This window comes from Numenius arquata, chromosome 4, assembly GCF_964106895.1.
Source record: "Numenius arquata chromosome 4, bNumArq3.hap1.1, whole genome shotgun sequence".
Taxonomy (NCBI): Eukaryota; Metazoa; Chordata; class Aves; order Charadriiformes; family Scolopacidae; genus Numenius; species Numenius arquata.
Genome location: NC_133579.1, coordinates 46,240,460 through 46,260,851, shown reverse-complemented (window position 1 = coordinate 46,260,851; position 20,392 = coordinate 46,240,460). Strand labels below are relative to the sequence as shown.

General features: G+C 43.7%; 1 protein-coding gene across 1 annotated transcript in view; it reads right to left on the bottom strand.

Annotated features, from left to right (window-relative positions):
- The window catches only part of ANKRD33B (ankyrin repeat domain 33B), a 46,328-nt gene extending 31,208 nt beyond the window's left edge, over positions 1 to 15,120 (bottom strand). The window contains exon 1 of the mRNA XM_074146760.1: positions 14,695 to 15,120. Coding sequence (XP_074002861.1) covers positions 14,695 to 15,120 — 426 coding nt within the window. The remainder of the gene's footprint in view (positions 1 to 14,694) is intronic.
- Positions 15,121 to 20,392: the final 5,272 nt, after the last annotated feature.

Below are 20,392 nucleotides of genomic sequence, written 5' to 3'. Positions count from 1 at the left end.
ACTTCAGTAAAAGGTGGGTGACAGAGAACTGGAACAGGTGCCCAGAGAGGTTGTGGAGTCTCCTTCTCTGGAGATATTCAAAACGCACCTGGATGTGATCCTGGGCAACCTGCTCTAGGTGAACCTGCGCTGGTAGGGGAGGTTGGACTAGATGATCTCCAGAGGTCCCTTCCAACCCCAACCATTCCATGATTCTGTGAAAACACACATAAGAGCTCTGCAGAGTGAACTTCCCACGTAACTATTTAATATTTGTGGACATGGGCTTATGATCAGGTGTAGCACATTACCCTCTGCTCCAGCCGCTGCAGCATCTGGGACCTGAGCTGGAAGCATCACCATGAGGGAGTCCAGTGCCGGTGCCTGGGGAACCTCACTCCCACTCACGCACTGCTGAAGCCCATGGTTGAGTCACTCTTCCTTTGTACTGATCCTGAAGCAGACCCTGTGTTCTTAAAATCCTTCCTCTCATCGATATTCATCGCGCGTATCACACATATTTATGCCAGTTGGTTGGCAATGTTAATGTGTTCTGCCACACAGTTATGTCTATGTCTAATAGGGTGACTGATTCGTAGACCTAGCAGAGGAGGATAGAAGTTCTTACCAATCTAATGTCAGATTCTGAAACTCTGAAGAAAGATCATAGCATTTTTTGCTGACACCTGATAGTTAGGGGAGCTTTAACGCCAGCAGAAGAGAGAGTGCTAGGCCTGAGATACGAGACACACTGGAGAACAGCATCACCTTACTAGAAATCTCCAGGTATTTTTTTTTTTCTTATTTGAACTCAGATCGTTAGAGGACGATCTGTTCACTGTATGCTTGTGATCTGTGAAACGCACAGCAACAGTCACATCGCTGCACACTAAAATACCGCAGCTCCACCCGCACCCATCTGTGAACGGAGCCTCTGCTCATAAATCAACTGCGCTGACTGTAATAAGCATAAACTAGGTCAAGCTAAAAATGTCCATGGAAAGATAAAATGACAATAGTAAGTGAAAGGCATTTGACAATCTTCTGTCTTAGAAAAAAATGATTTGGGTGATAAATTTTAAGAGCAAGGCTGACATTTATTCACCATGTCTCCTTCTTCTTTTTTTTTATTTCTTTTTGTCCTGGGATGCTTATATTGCTTACTACTTCTAAAATGTCTCATATGAGTATTAAATATTTCAATATTTGCTTCATGTCATATCACTAGCACAATGATTGGGAGGTAATGTATGGTGGGAAAGGACTGCAGTATCTGCTTATATTTTTAAAATTCAAAAGCAACTTTTTCAAAGTCTTCAGGCAACTATATTTGCTGCAACAGATGTAGTTTGGTGAGGTAGCTCTTGCCTGTCAGATTTAATCATCTTGCTTTCTTTAGGGAGTTTTCCACATATATGGGAACTTCCATGCTTCGTGGGAACTTGTATGGAAATAAGCATTGTAAATGCACCGAGACATCTGAATTCAGTCAACTGCACACACGCTATTTTAATTCAAGTAAGGTACTAACAAAATTGTCATGTACCTAGAACTCGGTTCAGGTTCTTATTCCACAGGCAGTTCTACGCATGAGTATCTTCACATATGGGCACCCCTTGTTGCATCCTCACGAGAGGAAGAATTTTCAGGGGTGGGAAATCCCTGCACCCCATACAGCAGCAGAGCAATAAAACAAAACAAAGCACAATCTATACATGATAAATAGGTGGGAAGGAAGATTCAGTCCCACCCTATGTAAATGGTGGCAGGATGCAGCCCAGTGTGAACTCCGTCCCTCTGGCTGGTGCTGGTGGGAGGTCAGTGGGGGACCCCAGAGCCACCCAAGCCTTTCCACGCAGCCACTGCTTGCAGGCTGCAGGATGGTCCCTGCCTGGGGCGTTGCACTGATTTTCTGTCCCTGGGGTATGAAGAAGACTCACTCCATTCCAAGGGGCCTTGAAATTAAGTGTTTTCTTTCCCCATCACCCATGAAATGGCAAACGGTTTCACTCCACCATCGAACAATGGACCAGGTTGTCCTCCAGGAATGATGTGGTTTCCATTCCAGGCTGGCGTTTCCACGCAGGGAGTTTCTGAGACGCTTCTGAGAAGCTTCTGAGACTTCACTTAGGTGAGTCCCATGCTGACAGGACTCACCTAACACATTGGTGACCAAATGCCTGCAGTACAGCAGGGAGAAAAACTTGTTGTTTCCCAGCCAATTGTCTCATGTGGCTGCCGTTGCTCAGTTTTAACTCTGCCTTCTCTTGAAACCTTTATCAAACCCATATGATACTTCCAGATCTGCAGAAGTGCCTTACCACCTTCCAAAGACAGTCTTCCCTTTCCTTTATTCCCCCCCAAAGACACTTTTATGAATACATAGCTATCCTTCCTTTGTTTCCCAATTAAACACTAAACTGGTGGGCCAAGCCTTTTTTCATACAAGTTACAAATAGCAAGATAGCTTGGTTTTCTAAAAAAAAAAAAAAAAAAAAAACAGGCATCAGACATCCCCTGAAAGGCTGCTTTTATGAACATATTTAACATGTTATCTGCCACTTTTCCACTTCAGAAAACTAATAACAATGGCTTATGTGTAAGCCCACCTCTCCAGTAGACAAAACTTCCCTGAGGGCCCAATTCTGAGCTGTGGTGGCTGCCGGCAGCATCTCTTGTCATCAGCAGTCAATCTGTCTACACACAGATTGTCCCAAAGACTGCTCCTCACATACGAAGAGGCAAAGATACAAAATTCCGGAAAAAAAAAAAGGCCCACATACATGAGAGAGTAATACAGGATCAGGCTCAAAATGTTATACATCCAAAGCGTGTGAAGCAACAAAAGCCCAACCGTGAGTCATTCCCGTTTTGCATCAGCTTGCTTTCAAATTGCTCCCTGTGGAATTTAACAGACATAATAGAAAATAATAGAATTGAAAAATGGGAACTATTTCCACATTGTGGGTTTTTCCCACAGTGGATACAATTTGAATTGCTAATTCACTGCCAGATGTGAAACCACAGACTCTGTGACAACCATCCTCTTCCTACGGTACTTAATTATTTCTTATTGTGACACACTGGATATGCTACAGGATTATATTTAGCCCAGGTTGGAGGGTTTCTTGTTTTGTTTTCAATGAAAGAACCTTTGGAAATGGGTAAATTCAAACGTATGTGGCATAACATTTTAAATAATTTAAAAGGGTAACCTTCTGGGAGTAACTTTGTTTATGAAAACATTAAAGATTAACTCCTCTCTCCAAAAAAGCCTGTGGGAGTTCTTCATTGCTTTCACATCCTCCAGAGATTTCATTTTCTATTTAAAAAAAATCTATCAGCAGTTTTTAGTAAGTGGCCTTTGTGCAGCTGTACCTCACTCACAAAAGTTAAACCTAATTCCACAGTGCAATGACAGATGATATAGGAAGAATATGCAGAAAAATTGTTAGCAGGCAATATACTCTTTATGTCAATTGCTAAAAAACTACCCTGAATAGAATAACTTGTTTAAACAAAGTATAAGAACTGGAAAAGGTACCGAAAATAATGACAAAACCACTAATTTGGGAAAAACTGGAGCATCATATTGTCTATGTCATCCTACTTGAAAGCTATCTTGTCATATCTGAAATAAGTATACAGCATATGCAAATAGTTAATTTAGTATCAGCAGAGTTAATGACTTCCAAAACCTTAACACAATAAATTATGCTAGTTTGGGCACTTTGAACTGAAAAGCCTAAAAGAAATAAGTCGAATTAGGAGAACCACTTGGGATTCAGAGAAAATCCATGCCTAGCACTGGCTGTGTGGGAATCGTTGGTCCATTCCAGAGAGGCTCACTTTGAGTATGGTCAACGTGCTCTCGTGCCAGAGGTGGTTTCCTCTGGTAATGCACGCACAGCCCATGCTCATCTAGTGGGATTTTCTGCAAGTAAAGGCTGCTCACACTTTCCAAATCAATCTTTGTTTCAAAATCAAGGGTGAATTTTAGATGGTGATCATGTATCCCTTTTCTTCAGAGGAAGAAAAACATGTTTTAATGAAACATAATTTAAAATAAACCTGATGCACATTAGGCTTATCTGGAACGAAACAACCAACACCTGTAAAGTCATACAAGAGTTACTACTCAGTCTCACTCTCATTCTCCTCTGTGAAGATGAAGTACTACCAACACATGACAGTGCTATAATAAATCACCTGATTTTTGTTGGTCTCTGTTACACAGTAATCATTACCAAAATGTATAATGGGGCTTTGTTTTTTTTATCTTTCAGTCTATCGCTTCTTGAGTAGTATAATCCATTTTGAATGTAACAGTACCTGCTGAAATGGCTGGATAGATCCAAGTAGATATTTTGGTTACTTGTACTCTTTGTTCAACATCTGTTAGTATTTCTTTTCATAGCTTATATTACTCTCAAGCACACACACACAAGACTGTGTGACTAAAATTAATATGATAACAAGTGGTTCCTGTGCCACCTGCAAAAGTGAATGTTAATACATACTTCAAAACCCTTTTTGAAATGCCCCCTGCAACCCAGTCACAAGCCAGACTGAGTGAAAAACAAGGAAGTCTCGCATCTCTGAAAAAGGCACTACCTGATGAGGGGCTGGGTGTCCCCATCCCTGCCTTTCCAGCTGGCAGCGCTGACTCTGGTCCATTAAGAGTCACAGTCCACATCACCACTTCCAGCACTGGTGGGACCAAAGGACATGAAGGGAACTCATAAGCTCTTGATGATGCTGAAAGATGTGGCACTGGGGACCTACTGTCCCTCACAGCTGGCACCTGAATCCACCACTCCTGTGATGCTTCTTAGCAGGCAGCTCTGAACCCAGTGCCTGAGATGGGAACATTTATTCTTTCTTCCTCAGAGACACTGCTTCGAGACCTCAAGACTTGATAGATCAGGTAGAGAGGATGATTTCTGATACTTAGTTTGGAACTGAAGAATTTGGGAATTTTGGGGTTTTTGGACCTGCTTCCTTTCCCAGTGTACTTGAAGCCCGGTAGCTCCTACAGGAGCTCAACAGGAATGCGTGTTTTCAGAGCAATCAGATGCTTCTTTGTGGTGCTGTCTGTTTCAACTTCCATTTTCTTCCTGAGAAACAATATTGGCATGCACTTTGTTTCAGGCCAGGCATGAGGACTGAAAAGTCATTTCTACACAGAGTAGCATCCAAATTCAAGGAGCGCTCCTTACCCAAAGATTTGAAACACCCTTCAGGCCAAGCATCTGTGCTACCTTAGGCTCACAGAGAAGTGCTACTGGAAACAGAAAATTTTTTCTGTAGGTTAGAAATCTTAGCCCTTGAGGAGGGCAAGGTAGAAGAACAGCAGTGCCCAGAGATGAATCACTTCCACTAGTGTGTATGTTGGTACGTCAGGTATCAGTAGAGTCGCTGGGATCAAAATAATGCAGGGGTTCTCCATGCAGTCACACACTCTTTGCATACGTTGATGCACACTGAAACTGACTGAACAGCTCAAAAAATTAATGCCTGAATACCACCACAAAACAGCACAGAGCTACAGCTTGGTTTAGTTTTGGTCTTATCATATCCTCTTTAAAAAAAAAAAATCTGCTAATGAATGTAGATACCACATGGAAAACCTAAAGCAGCAAGAACAGCAACTGAAGGCTTTTGAGACTGTGAACCTCTGTATAATGTCGTACAAACAGAAGATGCCCTCTACTTCTTAAATTCTGATTCTGAATTTACAACAGCCATGCTGCCCACATCCCAGATGTGGGGTCTCTAAAATCACCCCCTTTAAACTTATCTATACTCAAAATAGTTTTTGAGCTCCAAGCTTTGTTGTTGGTTTCTGCGTAGGGGTAAATACAGGGAAACCTGAGCACTCATCCCTTCAAATTAGTCCCTGTCTTCTTCCTCTCTGGGAAGAAGTACTGAATACCTCTGACAGGTTTCAGGCCGCATACACTCTGTCACAGAAGTGATTATGTTCTGGAAAGAAGCAGCACACTTGGCTCTGCCTCTGATGACTCTCAGTCCAAAGCCAGGCCAGTTGCAGCACCCCTCAATAACCATCGAGCCATATGGGAGTGAGTTTAGAACAGCCCACTTCTCTGAGGCCACCCTGAAGCCACCAAGCAATGTCAAACAGTGGTTCCTTCCACAGTCCCTTACAGTAAGGAGAATTCTCAGATCTTCTTGGAGAGGTCCAGTTTTAAGGCACCTTTGACACTACCGATGCTGTGTGCAAGATACCATTTTATGGAGATGAAAAGCCAGAACTGCAATGCTTACTTTCAGAGCAATGAGGCAAAGCAGAACCAGGAAGACATTATTAAAAATTGCTCATTTCCTCCTATAAGAAGATACAAGATTGCTGAAATAGACAGCAAAAAGTAAAAAAAAGTTTCTTCTTCATGTCCCGGGATACTTATAGAGTTTTCTTATCCTGTATCAGGCAGTGGTTAAAAACCTATGTCTTCTACATGAGAGTCTTGAGTCCCACCTTAAGCAAGGAGAAGAGCAATGTCACTGTCTTTTTCCACTTCCTTTATTGTGGAATTTAAAAATGACTTTTCTAAAGACAATTGATCTTCATGGGCCTTTCTGAAGCTCCTTTTTCCCTCTTGAGTTCTTTTAGACCTACTCTTTTTTGCAGTTTCAGCATCAAAAGGAACTTTTCTTGGAAGTTGCCTATTTACAATACATATGCATTACTTCCGAATAACCCTTTTAAAATACCAAGCTACAAGAAATCCAATTTTATCGAAATCTTGAATTTTGGAGGGCATTTAATGCCTCAATAAAATTTCAGGGAAATGATCTTAGGAAACTTTAAGGGAGCAAATTAGTGTCAATATTTCTTCTTGAATAAGTCCTCCATGAGAACATAAACTTTCTTTTCCTAATGGGATGAAGGAATTAGCAATGTCACTGTGCACTGTGAAATAAACCTCAAAGATTCTCCTGGAAAAATGCAGTAAGGCATCCCGAGGTTTCTTACCTGTGTTACAGACATGTTCTATTAAAGACATCATTATAAATCTGTCATAATTATTGATGACAGATGTCGCAGACAACTGGTCTCTTAGCTTATCATTGGATTTTAAATGCAGCAATATTTTATTACATCTGGAGTCAACCTGTGCTCAGCTGGGCAACCAGGATCACTGCTGCAGCTCTGAGTTCTGCAAGTCCAGTACTTGAGTTAAGATATTAACAGGAAACACTGCTTGAACTAGAAGAAAAGATTGCTGTGACCTTTGATGCTGGGCTGCTATCAGGCTAAAAACACCCCTCCTGTTCCAAACACTTTGCATCAAGCCATTTGTCAAAATTCTTCAAGTAAGCTGCTCTTCATGTGGTTTCTCTAAAAGCTGCATCACTTGAAACTAGATTAAACTTGTACAACTTTCTTATGTTGATGAGGTCTTCTAATTTGTATCTAGCAATTTCCATGAGTTATATCTGTTAGCTCATGCTGCTTTTTACACTAAGTGCAACTTATATCTTACTACCTGTCTATTATTATATCTTACTACCTCTCTGTCCTCCTGCATGGAGCATGCAGCAGGTCTGGTCGTGCATTTCCAGTGGTCTACTGAAGACCTACATTTCCTTTCTTTATGTCTAGGCACCCTCATGGTCCTTATTAATTGTTCTCTTTATTCCAGAGAAATCAAGTTCCAGGCATATACTAAAGTTATTACTTCAGTTATCTTAAAGGATATATTCTTGTGCCAGATTTACAAAGGCATTACTCACCTAACACTTCAGATAAATGCAGACAAGGGCAGGCAGTCAGCTAACTTGCCCACGCTCTTCTGACGCCTCCACGTGCCGATCTGGTCCCTACTCTGGTTAGCTCTCTGAATTCCATCTTGGCCAACTGACTTCATATTTTCCGTGCTATATCTGCTCCTTTTTGATGGATTCCCTTAAGTTGTAATTACAGTATTTGAAGGGTTCCCAATTTTTGAACAGCTTCTGTATTTTGCTATCTACTATTCCTTGCCTTGCTCACTCACTTCCTTTTTAAACACATAAGTGTTTCCAGGGACTTTTTTTAGTTCATTGGGGTATTTCTGTGCTTTTTTTAAGGATTTAAATTAGATTATTTTTGCCATTAGGGTCTTTTTTAAACTGTTTACACCCTAAAAAGAAATTCCCTTTCATGGTTTAGTGTCATGATGTTAAGTTGCAATACAATCCCTCCCATGAGAACACCTTGTATGGAAGAACATGAGGGAACTGAAATTGCCTATGGAAATTTGAAAAAAGTTCCCAGTGCTGTAGCAGATGACATTCTTCGAATATTTTTTGTGACATGGGATGACTTAGGCTATGTGTCATGACAACTGAAAAGCAATATGTGACAGGGAGATCTTTATCCCCCCCCACAAAATGCCACACTCCTCATTTTTTATTTTTACAAGTTAGCACTGTGAAGATAACAAAAATAATAAAAACAGGTTAATGGAGTGTTGCACAAGCTCTGGCACTTTTTGCGATACATGACTTTCTAGAAAAGAATTATCCAGCACAGTGTTCCCTCACCTGGGAAGTGGGGACTGAACCACTGGCTCCCCGTCCTTCTCAGCCAGTCACAATTTTAGGAGCACAGCCCTTTGGCAAAGACAAATTCAGGTGTCAGCTCCATGGAGGATTCACTGTGCATCTCTCTGTGAAAAACTCTGAAGGGTAACGCTCCCTAAACTAGCTGAGTTGCCTGACACAGTCTCGCTGTGGCAGTACAAAGCCTGTGGGCTACTTTGCCTTGCTGAGGAGCAGTCTACAGCGAAGGGCAGGGAGACCAGAATGACATGTCTGGTGCCTCAAATGCCGTCATGGGTCCAATAAGGAGACTGGCTGAGTGGTGCCATTCCAAAATGTCCTTTTACAGCCAGCAACACAGAAACAAACCTAGACTGTATTCAGAGAAACATCTCCATTCGATTCAGGGGTCACTGGCTGATGCTCTCCAATGCAGCGTGTCTGCTTTGGGAGGTATTTATTGTGCCCAAATGATAAATCTCATGTGCCCAGTCTCTGCAAACTCTCAAAAGTCAGCAGAGGGGGGCTTTTTGGCAGAGGCAATGGGAACAGCAGTTTGAGAATGAGCATAACATAGACATCTGAATGATCCTCCGGAGAAACCCACTCCTCTCTGCTGAGGAGAGAAGGAGAGCAGGGAAACCATCTTCCTAATTCATGCACTACACCATGGCGTGGATCCCTCTCCCCGGGAACATCTCTCCTGCTCCTACTTCTCTGGGCTTTCTTCCACACTTGGCAAAACACTATGTTCTCACAAGGTTTTCAAGTAGCTTTGTAGCCAGGACATCGCTACCTTATTTTTGTTTCTCCAGTAACAGCAACTTCCAGGCTTTTGATACATCATTGTTCCTCCCCAGGACTAAGCATCATGAGAGGGGAAATGAAAAGAAATCTAGATCAAGAGGAACAACAACAGCCTTCAAACCTCTGTTTTCTTCCCTCGGCAGAAAAAGGAAAGAGGAACAAACAAACAAATCCAGGTCCTCTTGGTGACAGGGTTGCAGAGCTATTGTGCCTCAAAGGAAAACTCTCTCCAGAGCAGTACTGATCAACAGCATCCTGTACAAAGTATTAACGGGAAAAGTTAACTGTGCTCATCTATGGATTCAGGAATATTTTCTGAAAGGAGAAGAAAGAGCTTACAAGCTGAGCCACTTAGATTATTTTGTCTTCACACCTTTTAAGGAGGCAAACTGAAGATCACAAATGCATGATCCCCACTGTAAAATGGTATACCTACAACAATAAACTGTTTAACTGGAAATTGGTTTCTAGTTATCTATGGAACTGGATGAAAGTGTCATTGAACAATGACATAAAAAATGAAAAGCTGAAAAAGACTACAACAGAATATTCTCACACATATATCAACTCTAAAATACAAAGTTACAGAATACTTACTAATAAAGACTATACCACATGGATGGTTAACACAAAACCTTTCTGAGGATAAGCTGCAGTGATTATTTTCAATCTGGCAAGGGAATGTTCTTCGCCCTCTTTTCTCTCTCTCCCCCATCTCTTTCTATTGTCATGGCAAATTTCTAAATTTGCTTGCATTCTGCAGCTAGGTAACACCAGATTTTTAAACTCTTTCTCTCTGAGTATCTATAATACTGGTCACCAGGCAAAATTTAATATTAAGTTATGTTAAACTTATGAGATTCAAGCATATGAAATTCTGGAACTGTGGAGGCAAAACCAGTCCCCACTTGTTGAAAAGCAGCATCATTATCCAGACGACACTCTGGTCTCAATCAGGTCAAGAGATTTCACCAGAGCCACTATTTTATTTCCTCATATATGTTTACAAATCCCTCTTTACTGCTAGCATGAGGCAGGTAAATACATCAACATTAGTGAATGAGACGCCACCCTGCATGATCTACATTTAGTATATTATATGCTGTGATAGCTATTTTCCAAATAGTTCAGTTTTAGATTTGGCAAGGAGAGGAAACGAGCAGTACCAAGCCAGACTTTCAGGACTCTGTATACAGAGAGCAGCACAACAGAAGATGCGGGGATCAACCCTTTGGGGATCCTATGCAGACAATCATATATAAACTGATGTTGTCTCCACAGTAATGAAAACAAGACAGGGAAGGTACCGGTCTTCAGGCTACATGGGGCGACTGATAAATCAGATGTGGAGTCTGGTTTACTGTGGGAAGGTGAATTTAATGAAAACCTGTGCCCGGCAGGAGGTTCTGCAGCTCACAAACAGAGCATGGGAAAAAAATGCTTCGCAGAAACCCCCAGAAAAGCCACTATCCAGCCTTGGCAAATTAACTCAAAAGAGAAAATTGATGTATTTTGATGAAAAGGATGGAGGAAAATAAGTAAGGTTACCTTTGGATCTTAGCATCTTTGGAAAGAATTTCTTCTGAATCTTAAATTTATAATTTACACTTTAGGGACGAGGTAAAAAATTAAAAACAAACCAATGGCAAAACTCCAGCTATTTGCGCCCAAATTAATTTAAAGAATTTAACCAGTTTGTTCTTCATGATCTCTTTTGCGAGTTGTGTTTAATTACTTTCCGAATCAAGATATGGTTTTGTCTAAATATTGTAACCTGTTACTTGCTTTGTCTATTTTGAAAAAAAAAAAATTATGAAAATGAAACAGTATTGTACATACTTAATAGAGGTTGTCAGATCAGGATCATGAAAATAGTTCATATACTCAGCTGAAAAGCCCTCCCTTCATCATCCCCCTTCTCAAAAAGCAAGTTATTTTTCCCTCTCACTCCTGCCTCACAGAAAAGAAACAAAAACTTAGAAGCAAAAGTTCAAATTACTTGTTCACAGTGTAAAAAAAACATAATACAAGAAGCTTTCCAATAAATGCATGCAAGATAGCATTGTAAAGAAACATTATCTCAACGAAAGAAGATGTTGAAAGTCAACAATACAAGTTTCAGCAACTGAAAAATTTCATCAGCACAAGTGGTGTATGTAATTCATTCAGTTACTTTTTGGCAGTAAAATTAAGTTTTTTTTATGGATCATGTCCAATGACTTTATATGATACGCAAATTCAAGAGCTACAAAAATGCCATTAAAAGGGCGATAAAAGACCTGAGTGAAATTTCCCTTTTGTCAGATAAAGTTCTCTGGAAAAGGTGATTTTCTTTTGCAAAATAATGTGACTTTGCCCTGATGTCCCCTGTGAGGATGTCGGGATTGCAGTCACACCTGAAGTTTCAGCTTCCCGTCCTATTCATATCCATCTGAAGAAGAGGGATCTGCTCTGTCCAGCTGTGAGTAGGGCACTTCTGTGAGGGAGGCAGGTACAGAAACTGAACTTATGTCTCCCACATCACTCATGAGGCTTCCAGAAGTTCTTTTACTTTGTTTACTTTTACTTGTTACTTTGTGGGGAAGAATGGCTGGAGAGCTGCCTGGCAGAAAAGGACCTGGGGGTGTTGGTCGACAGCAGGCTGAATATGAGCCAGCAGTGTGCCCAGGTGGCCAAAAAGGCCAACAGCATCCTGGCCTGTATCAAGAACAGTGTAGTGAGTAGGACCCGAGAGGTGATCGTCCCCCTGTACTCGGCACTGGTGAGACCCCACCTCGAGTACTGCGTCCAGTTTTGGGCCCCCTACCACAGGAAAGACATTGAGGTGCTGGAGCAGGTCCAGAGAAGGGCAACGAAGCTGGTGAGGGGTCTGGAGCACAAGTCTTACGAAGAGAGGCTGAGGGAGCTGGGGCTGTTCAGCCTGGGGAAGAGGAGGCTGAGGGGAGACCTTATTGCTCTCTACAACTACCTGAAAGGAGGCTGTAGAGAGGCGGGGGTCAGTCTCTTCTCCCAAGTTACAGATGATAGGACAAGAGGCAATGGCCTCAAGTTACGCCAGGGGAAGTTCAGGTTAGATATTAGGAAATATTTCTTTACTGAAAGGGTTGTCAGGCATTGGAATGGGCTGCCCAGGGAGGTGGTTGAGGCACCATCCCTGGAGGTATTCAAGAGAGGAGTTGACATAGTGCTTGGGAATATGGATTAGTGTTGGGTGGTGTGGTGGTGTGTGTGTGGGTTGCGTGTGTGGTGGTTTTGTTTTTGTTTTTTTGTGTTGTGTTTTTTTTTTTTGTTTTTTTTTTTTTTTCATTGGTTGGACTAGATGATCTTAAAAGGTCCCTTCCAACCTCTGTGATTCTGTGATTCTGTTTTCATAAAAAACACAGAAAACAGAACTTGAAAGTTTAATTTCAGGTTAAATGGAATATTTGCTTAAGTAGAGAAAAACATTTTTTTTTTTTGACAGTATGAGCAAATAAGAGGAACTTTCACTTTCGACCCAAGCTACAGTTTTATTTCTTTTCTGGGAAGCTGGAGAGATAAAGATTAACTTGCTTTCTGGGAAGTGGGATGGTGAAGGGAGGGCTGTCCAACCAGGTAAATTCACTGTTTTCACAACCCTCATCTGACCATCTCTGCAGAAGGAGCTACTGGGGGATGGAGGCTGATGTCTATGATGAACTTTTTCATGCTCCTTGACTCAGCTCTGCAGGAGCCCAACCCTGAGTGGGGAATGCCAGCAGCTTCCCAGCCAGCTGCATACCCTCTGCTGGGTGGGAAGGCCACCTTTTAGAAAGGACAGCTGTGGGGCACTTGATCTCTTATGCCACACATACAGTGGGGCCAAACCTTCCCCACTGTCACACACTTGAGACACACTGAATGCATGGGCCTCAGCAGAGGTGATTGTCCACACAATGCCAGGGCTGGGTTTGGGCTCCAGCTCAGGTCCAGACCTCATATACGGGATAGGCGTATCTGCAGGATCTTCAAAATCTCCTGTAACGTACGTTTGGATCTCACATCTTACCAACTAAGAGTGTAACTACACTATATGTTGGCCTGGGCAGAAAAGTTGATTTAAAACATTTCTACCCTCTGCTGCTTGTTCCCATCCCCATGCCATAGTTTGCTGCCCCCTCAGATGTGTTAATACAACTTCTTGTATTTGTATCTCTTGCAGAAATTTACAGTAAATCAGATCACTAAAAATCTGTATTAGAAATAATCCTTTGGGAGCGGAAGTAAAGATATTTGTAGGAAAAATCCTACAAGTACATACATGTAAGGCACAAGAAAAGCCCTTCTCCAAAGAGCACCAAACCCAAACTATTGCATGAGTTTTGATGTAAAGACCACATACGTTGCCAGAACATGCAGGTCACTCGCCCAATTAAAATAACACAGGCTTTCTTTCAAAATATTCCTGTCACAGACTAGTCATAGAAATTTTTTTTTGAGATTATTTATGCAAACTACAAGTGAAAATTTTTTAGTTTTAATATAAATTGTACTAATACTAGTGAGTGGAGTCACTGTTGCTAGTCTTCAATATTGTTTCTCAAGTGTCCCAGTTACACATTACCTGGGAAATCTTTCCCAAGTTTTCACTTTCTGATTTAGTGAAGTACACTTCTGTCCCGGCAATTAACAAACTGGCAAAAACTGAAACCCGAACCTTGTACTGACACAAAACCCAAAACCAGTTCACCAGCAACAAAACAAATAGCTGGAAAACTCTGTAAAGTCTGATTTTAGCACAGAAAAACCCTGAGCCCCGCTTGGCATTCTAGGAACTGGGATCAAGCTTACATTACATTTTGGGGGGAGCTAAAGGAAAAAAAAAAAAAAAGGAAAACACAAATTTTGATCAGATGTTCAAATTCTCAATGTGAAAAGCATGAAGTACTGCAGGGGATGGACTGGCCAGCAAAGAGGGAGGTTTAGCGCTGCTGAGCACAACCCTTACTAGCAAAGCCACTCTCTGCCCAGTAAACCGTGGGAAAGTAAGACCAAATTAAAAACTGATGGCGGGAAAACAGGAATCTCGACCTTTCTCAGCAGAAAGTCACGTCTAGCGGGGAGAAGCTTGGCGCCCTTCTCCCATGCCTGCTGCCTGGGGTCCCGGCCCTCACGGGGCTGCAGACCAGCGCCCCTTCAAATGCAAGCGGCGTCACTCAACCCACGCACGCCTGCCCCCGCCCTCCCCCCCGGCTCTGCTCCGCCGGAGGGACTCGGGGGCGGCGCGGCAGCGGACATGCTCTCCCTCTCCCCTCCGCGGGGACGCTCCCCCCTCCGTTAGGACGCTCTCCCTTCCGTGGGGATGCCCGCGGTCGCCGGGGGCGGGCGTCGCGGGATGCTCACCCGGCGATTGCGGTCGGTCTCCCGCACCTCCTCCTCCTCGGGGCCTTGGCGGATGAGCGCCTTGAGCACGACGGTGTTGTTGGTGCAGCAGGCTCGGAAGAGGCTGAGGGCCTCGGGGCTGTCGCGCCCCTCTTGCTCCAGGGACCAGCGGTCCTCCTCCTCGTCCTCCAGCCCCCCCGGCGGGTAGAAGGAGTCGTCCGAGGCGATGCTGCAGGTGTCGGGCAGCTCGGAGAAGTCCTCGTACTCCTCGCAGTCCTCTTCCTCCTCCTCCTCCTCGTCCTCCTCCTCGTTCGGCCCCCCGGCGGCAGCCCCCGCCGCCCCCTGCTCGGGGCTGCTCTCCGTCTCACCGCTGGGCATCTCCGCCGCCGGCGCGGGGCACACCCGCTCCCCGGCCAGCTGCTCCCCGTCCCCGGACAGCAGAACCATGGTGGCCCCGGGGCGCGGGGTCTCCCCTCCGCCCCGACCGGCGCCCGGCCCCGCGGCCAGCGGCTCCCCCGGGCCGCCCTCGCCTGCCGGCCGCGGGGCGCTGCCCGGGGGGGCGATCACGGCGGCCGCCGCCGAGCCCTGCCCCGCCGGGAGCTGCGGCTCTTCCCGGTGCAAAGCCGCGGCGGGCAGGGGATCCCTCTGCCCCCCGCTCCTCACGCAAGTTTCAGGCCCCTCCCGCGCGTCGCCCTGCAGCAGCCCGGCGGCCGGTCGCCCCCGGGCCGGGGCATGCTGCCGCTGCGGGCTTTCGCCGGGGGAGGAGGCGGGGGACCGGTCCGGGCTCGCTTACCGCCGCCGGCCCGGTGGCTGCGGTGAGCGGGGAGAGGCTGCCGGCGGGTAGGGCAGGTCTGGGGAGAGGAGGCGGTTCGCAAACTCCCGGCCCGTTAATCCGCTCAGCATCTCTTTGAGGAGATTTGGGGCTCGGGCTTAGGGCGCTGACAGCAGGGGCGCGGCGCGGAGGCGGTTTGCGGGGGGGGGGGGGGGGGGGAGCCGGGCAGCGGCCACGGCTGCTCCCTGCGAACTGCAGCTGCCAGGTGGGGAAACCCCAAATTTCCAGAGCACGTCCAGAGCCCGCACCGGCTCTGCCGGGCCGCCGCTCCTCCCAGCCAAGCGGCGTGCTTTGCCTCTCGGCGGCGGCTGCCCTGCTGTGCGGGCAGATCGCCCACGCCAGCCCACCTGCGGGTGGGAGAGGCAGGAGGAGCGGGGCCGGCGGTACCTGGGGCAGGCGAAGTCCTGCAGCACGAACTGCACGTTCGGTGCACGTGGGGTGCCAAAAGCTGAGATTACAGTGATGTACGTGAAACTTTTCAGGAACGCAACTAGCCTGTGTAGAATTCATCTTATAAAACAAATATTGAAACTTAGAAAAATGATTACACAGGATTTAAATGCTTTGAGGGAGCCCTCACTTTAAAGGAAATAATTTATTAAATGACATGATGCAGCCCTGACAGTTTACCAACTGTGGAGATGTCAGACACATACTTTTTATGGAAGGCGTTTGGAGATTAGGTTGAGAGGAATAATGCATGTATAAGCTGAGCTCCCGCTTTGTCACAATTCTTCTGAAACCTTTTTCCATTTCAAATGCCATGGATTAGCACTGTTCACTGGCAGGGAGATGGTGGGGGAAAGCATTTTGGCCAACCACCAGGATAGTTGATTTCTTCAACAGCACTTTGAAGCAAATCTTATATATATGGTATGTTTCAGCAGGTGAACATCCAGGGTCCTAATCCCTGTCTGTCTGACAGGGGAGAAACGAGCTGGTATTCCCGCATGAGCTGATGCAGAGTATGATACAGACTTTTCACATTAAAAGAAGGTATGAATGAAAAGTAAAACGTAACTGTGAGTAAAGGAGGCCGATTAGTAGGTGTTTACAGTCTTTCAAGAAAACATTGTGTGACCCAGACGTCACCTGTGATAAAAAGCCCAGTGGCTTCTTGCTGATCTCTAACTGGCGGGTTAGCCCAGCGCCTAACAGAAGGCTATCTGTAATCAGAATTAGTAATAAATAGCTCCCTGATTGGCTGCTTCTGCAAAGAAGCTAAACTGGGAAGAAATGAGATTAAACTATTCTTTCACCTCCAGACACCTCTGAGATCACAGCTGACGCATCTTGCCAGCCACGTTCATGCTGATTCTGCCTATCTCCCTCTATTTCATCCTGTAAAGAAGAAATACTCTGATACTGCTGTATGTGTCTGTTGCCAAATCAAACACTTCTGAGTTGACTTTGCCTGCAGCATGACTGCTCCATAGGATTAACTTTTTACTTTTATTGACTATCATTTTGTTAAGTATTTGCATTCACCAAGTTTAAGTTAACTTTTTGCTTCCTACTCATACTTGTTAGCGTGGCCAATGATCTGCTCAACAGAATGTTATTTCTCAGAGTAGTACTTGTGTTTTGGAAGAACTTCATTTTTCCTCGAGTCCTTGCAGCTGGAGGGGGGCATTTGTGTTGTTCTTAGCCTGAACTCATCGTAAAAGCTCAGAAAGACTTTTGGCTCTAGTAACTTTGAATAGCAGAAAAATAAAAATCCTAATTCTGACTACAGAGGAACAAAAATTTTGGGGGGTGAAGATTTGACTTGTCTGTAAGAACTGATTAATCAAATATACTTGCTTTGTTTCTGTCTTGTAAATCTTCATTCTTGTGAAATTATTTTATTTACCCAATTGTTTTTTAAAAATTTGTATGAAATATGTTAGCAAAGGTGCAGGCACCAGTAACTTTGAATAGAAAAAAAACCCAAACAAACCAACAAATCCGCCCTGAAAAACCCTAATTCTAACTAGAGGGAAACAATAGCTAATACAGGGAAAAAAGTATGATTCTGAAAATTGATCCTTTTCCCCCCTGTGTTCAGAGGTTACCTTATCAGCTTATTAATGGAGGAGAAATGAATCCTTCTGCTCCCACAGCTATAGTAGTTCTGTGGGGACCTCAGAGATGAAAACGGTTTTCTCATGCCTGAGCCTGACGCTTTCATCCTTTCTCTCAGAGAACAGTGCTATATTGCTTGAGCTTTCAAAGCAAGGTGTCAGCCTAGGACAGAGCAGACACTGTGTTTCCCACTGAATTTTTCACTTTTACAACTGCCTTTGAGAATGTAGTTCAAATTATTCAATCTCTGTGCAGCTTGACAATAAGATACCATCGAAAGGTGCAGCTAATTGGACAAGAACTATTACATGGTTCCTTAAGATGATGCCACAGCCATTTATCTTGTCAGCAGAGAGGCTCCCACCGAGGCTGGTCTGTTTGGGCACAGTTACAGATTTAAAACAGGTTTCTTGGTTTCTCGGCTCTTTCAGTGACACAAACAGGTTTTCTTGTCATTTGTGCTTTGCTGTGCAAATCAAATTAAAACAACGTGAAGAAAGACCAGAGAATAAGTCTGCAAATGCTTTCAAATTGTCAAAAAAAGCCATTTTCATGGCATTTTGTAAGAGGACAGCCCCAAATCTTTAATCTAGAAAAGATACCAGTTAACATCATTGAAGTTAAATGCTGGTATTTCTGAACTTTTTAATAAAAGCAAAGAAATAAACATTATCATCTCAAAGTAAATAGCCCAGTATTATTAGTCATTATCATCATCAGTATCTCATCAAAATTTATTGCTGGGAAATTAAGAAGGCAGGAAATTAACAAGGCAGGAAATTAAACTATCCAGAGCAGATCTCACCTGTCCCTATGCAGACAAAGCTTCCCTTGAAGAAATCGATTTTTGGAATGACTATAGCATTGGGTGCCCCCAGTTTGCCTCATTAAGGTTTGTAAGCCATTCCATTTATAACCAATTCTGAGATTGAGATTTAATGAGATTCACGCGCAACAGTAAATTAGTAAGAAGATTCAGTGAGTGTTGTGTGTCCTTCTCACATTCAGTAATTTAACCTAAGGAAAAATTCCCAGCACACTGAAAGTTATTGCCAGTGTTCTTAAAAATGAAATCTAGTCACAACAAAAGCATTGGTTTCCCTAATAAAATAAAGTAAAAAGATATTTAATTTTTGTTTCTTACATTGTTTAGATATCTGAAATTTCAGATTAACAAGAAACCTTTTTATGTTTTGTTTTTACCCATGTGGCATCTCTGCACTCATTTTTGAAATTCTGAGGGTATTTCTCTTTTCCTTAGTTTGCCTGTAAAAATCTACCGGATGAGAATCTGAGGCTTAGTTAGCATTTTTTGGTAAGGCATTTATGCTATTTATGCACCTTCCTGGTGTATTCCCACAAATTGGCAACTTAAGCAGTTCAACAATTCAAGGGTTTTCTAAATTCTTGGTTACACATCAGGTAGATAGGTTCTTCTGTGGCCATTTGGCTTCTCACCCATTGCTTTGTAGGTCTGTTCTGGGAGCATGTGAAAGGATGGAGCGGTGCATCGTTACCCGGCAGTACCAGCAGTTGTAACAACACCATGCTGTTAAACAGCAGAGCCACCTGGCTTCCTTAATTTCTTTCTCTGTTGAACAGCTTCTAAAATGTTTTTTTTTTTGAGATGCATAGCAGATGCTTTTGTGGACACCGGACCTCTCTTTCATGGCACTTCTACCAGAGCCACCAAAGGAACTATTCAGAGCACAAGGAAACCTCCTTTGAGCAATCTGCCCATCTTCACAGATGGGAGAAGAGCTGAAGCCTCCAAAAGACCAACATGGGGAACTGGTTTGGTGGCATGACTAAGCTAGTATCACTCCAACGCTAACCTGGTCCATGCCACGGGTCACAACAGTTGCCATGGGGATGTTTGTAGAGGAAATGTGGCACTAAAAGAGATGGGGTATTGCTTTTTACTGACAACATCTTTTTGATTTTTGGAGAAAGACTGATAACAATTTTCACTTTCAGCATTACTGACTCCCAGCCTTGCGTTGGTCCTCAAAACATACTGGTTGCAGCTTCAAAAACCGGCTGCGTGAAGTAAGTCTCAGTACAATATTTACGCATGGATGTAAGCAAAGTTGTTCCTGGAGTTGCTGACTTCTTGGCAGGGCTTTCAGACTAATAAATCCAACCTTGACTTTATTATGCCAAATAATGTACCTTTTATTTGCATGCTTTGCTAGGGCTGTAGCAGGATTGTAAACAGGCTAGCTGCTGTGCGGCATAAAAACGCAATTAAGCTAGTCAAAAGACATCAGGTGATGTACTGTACTTGAGTGTTACTGCTGGTGAGGTACATGTGAAGAAGGCATTCAAGGTAAAGGTTAAGAATTAAGTTGAAGAGAACACTGAGGAAAGGTTTTCCATCAATTAGAAAGAGTCAAAGAGAGACAGCATTTGTTTTCACATTGACCCAACTCGGGGGGTAGGTTGGGAGGGCATTTACAAATTAACAGATTCAGCAGAACTTGCTAGGACCATCCCACTTACAAAGTCCTTTGGAAGGAGCAGGATTGGAGCTTCGGTTTTCCTAAGCTCCGGCCGAGATTTGATGTGAAATCCTGCTCCGAGAAGTAACATCTGCTAAGGAGCTACGTGTGGAAGTTGCAATATGTTTCCTAGAAACCAAGGGCTCGAGCTGAATGATGGGAGTGGAGCCAGAGAATAAGAAATATTAGCAATCATCTTGATAAATGTTAGTGTTTTCTCAGTCATTGGTATTTTACAGCTGATGCTCAGTCAGATTAAGTGTTGTTTAAAGTATCTGTAATACCAGCCCATTGGTGCCTCTGTTCAGTTAATATGCCAAAG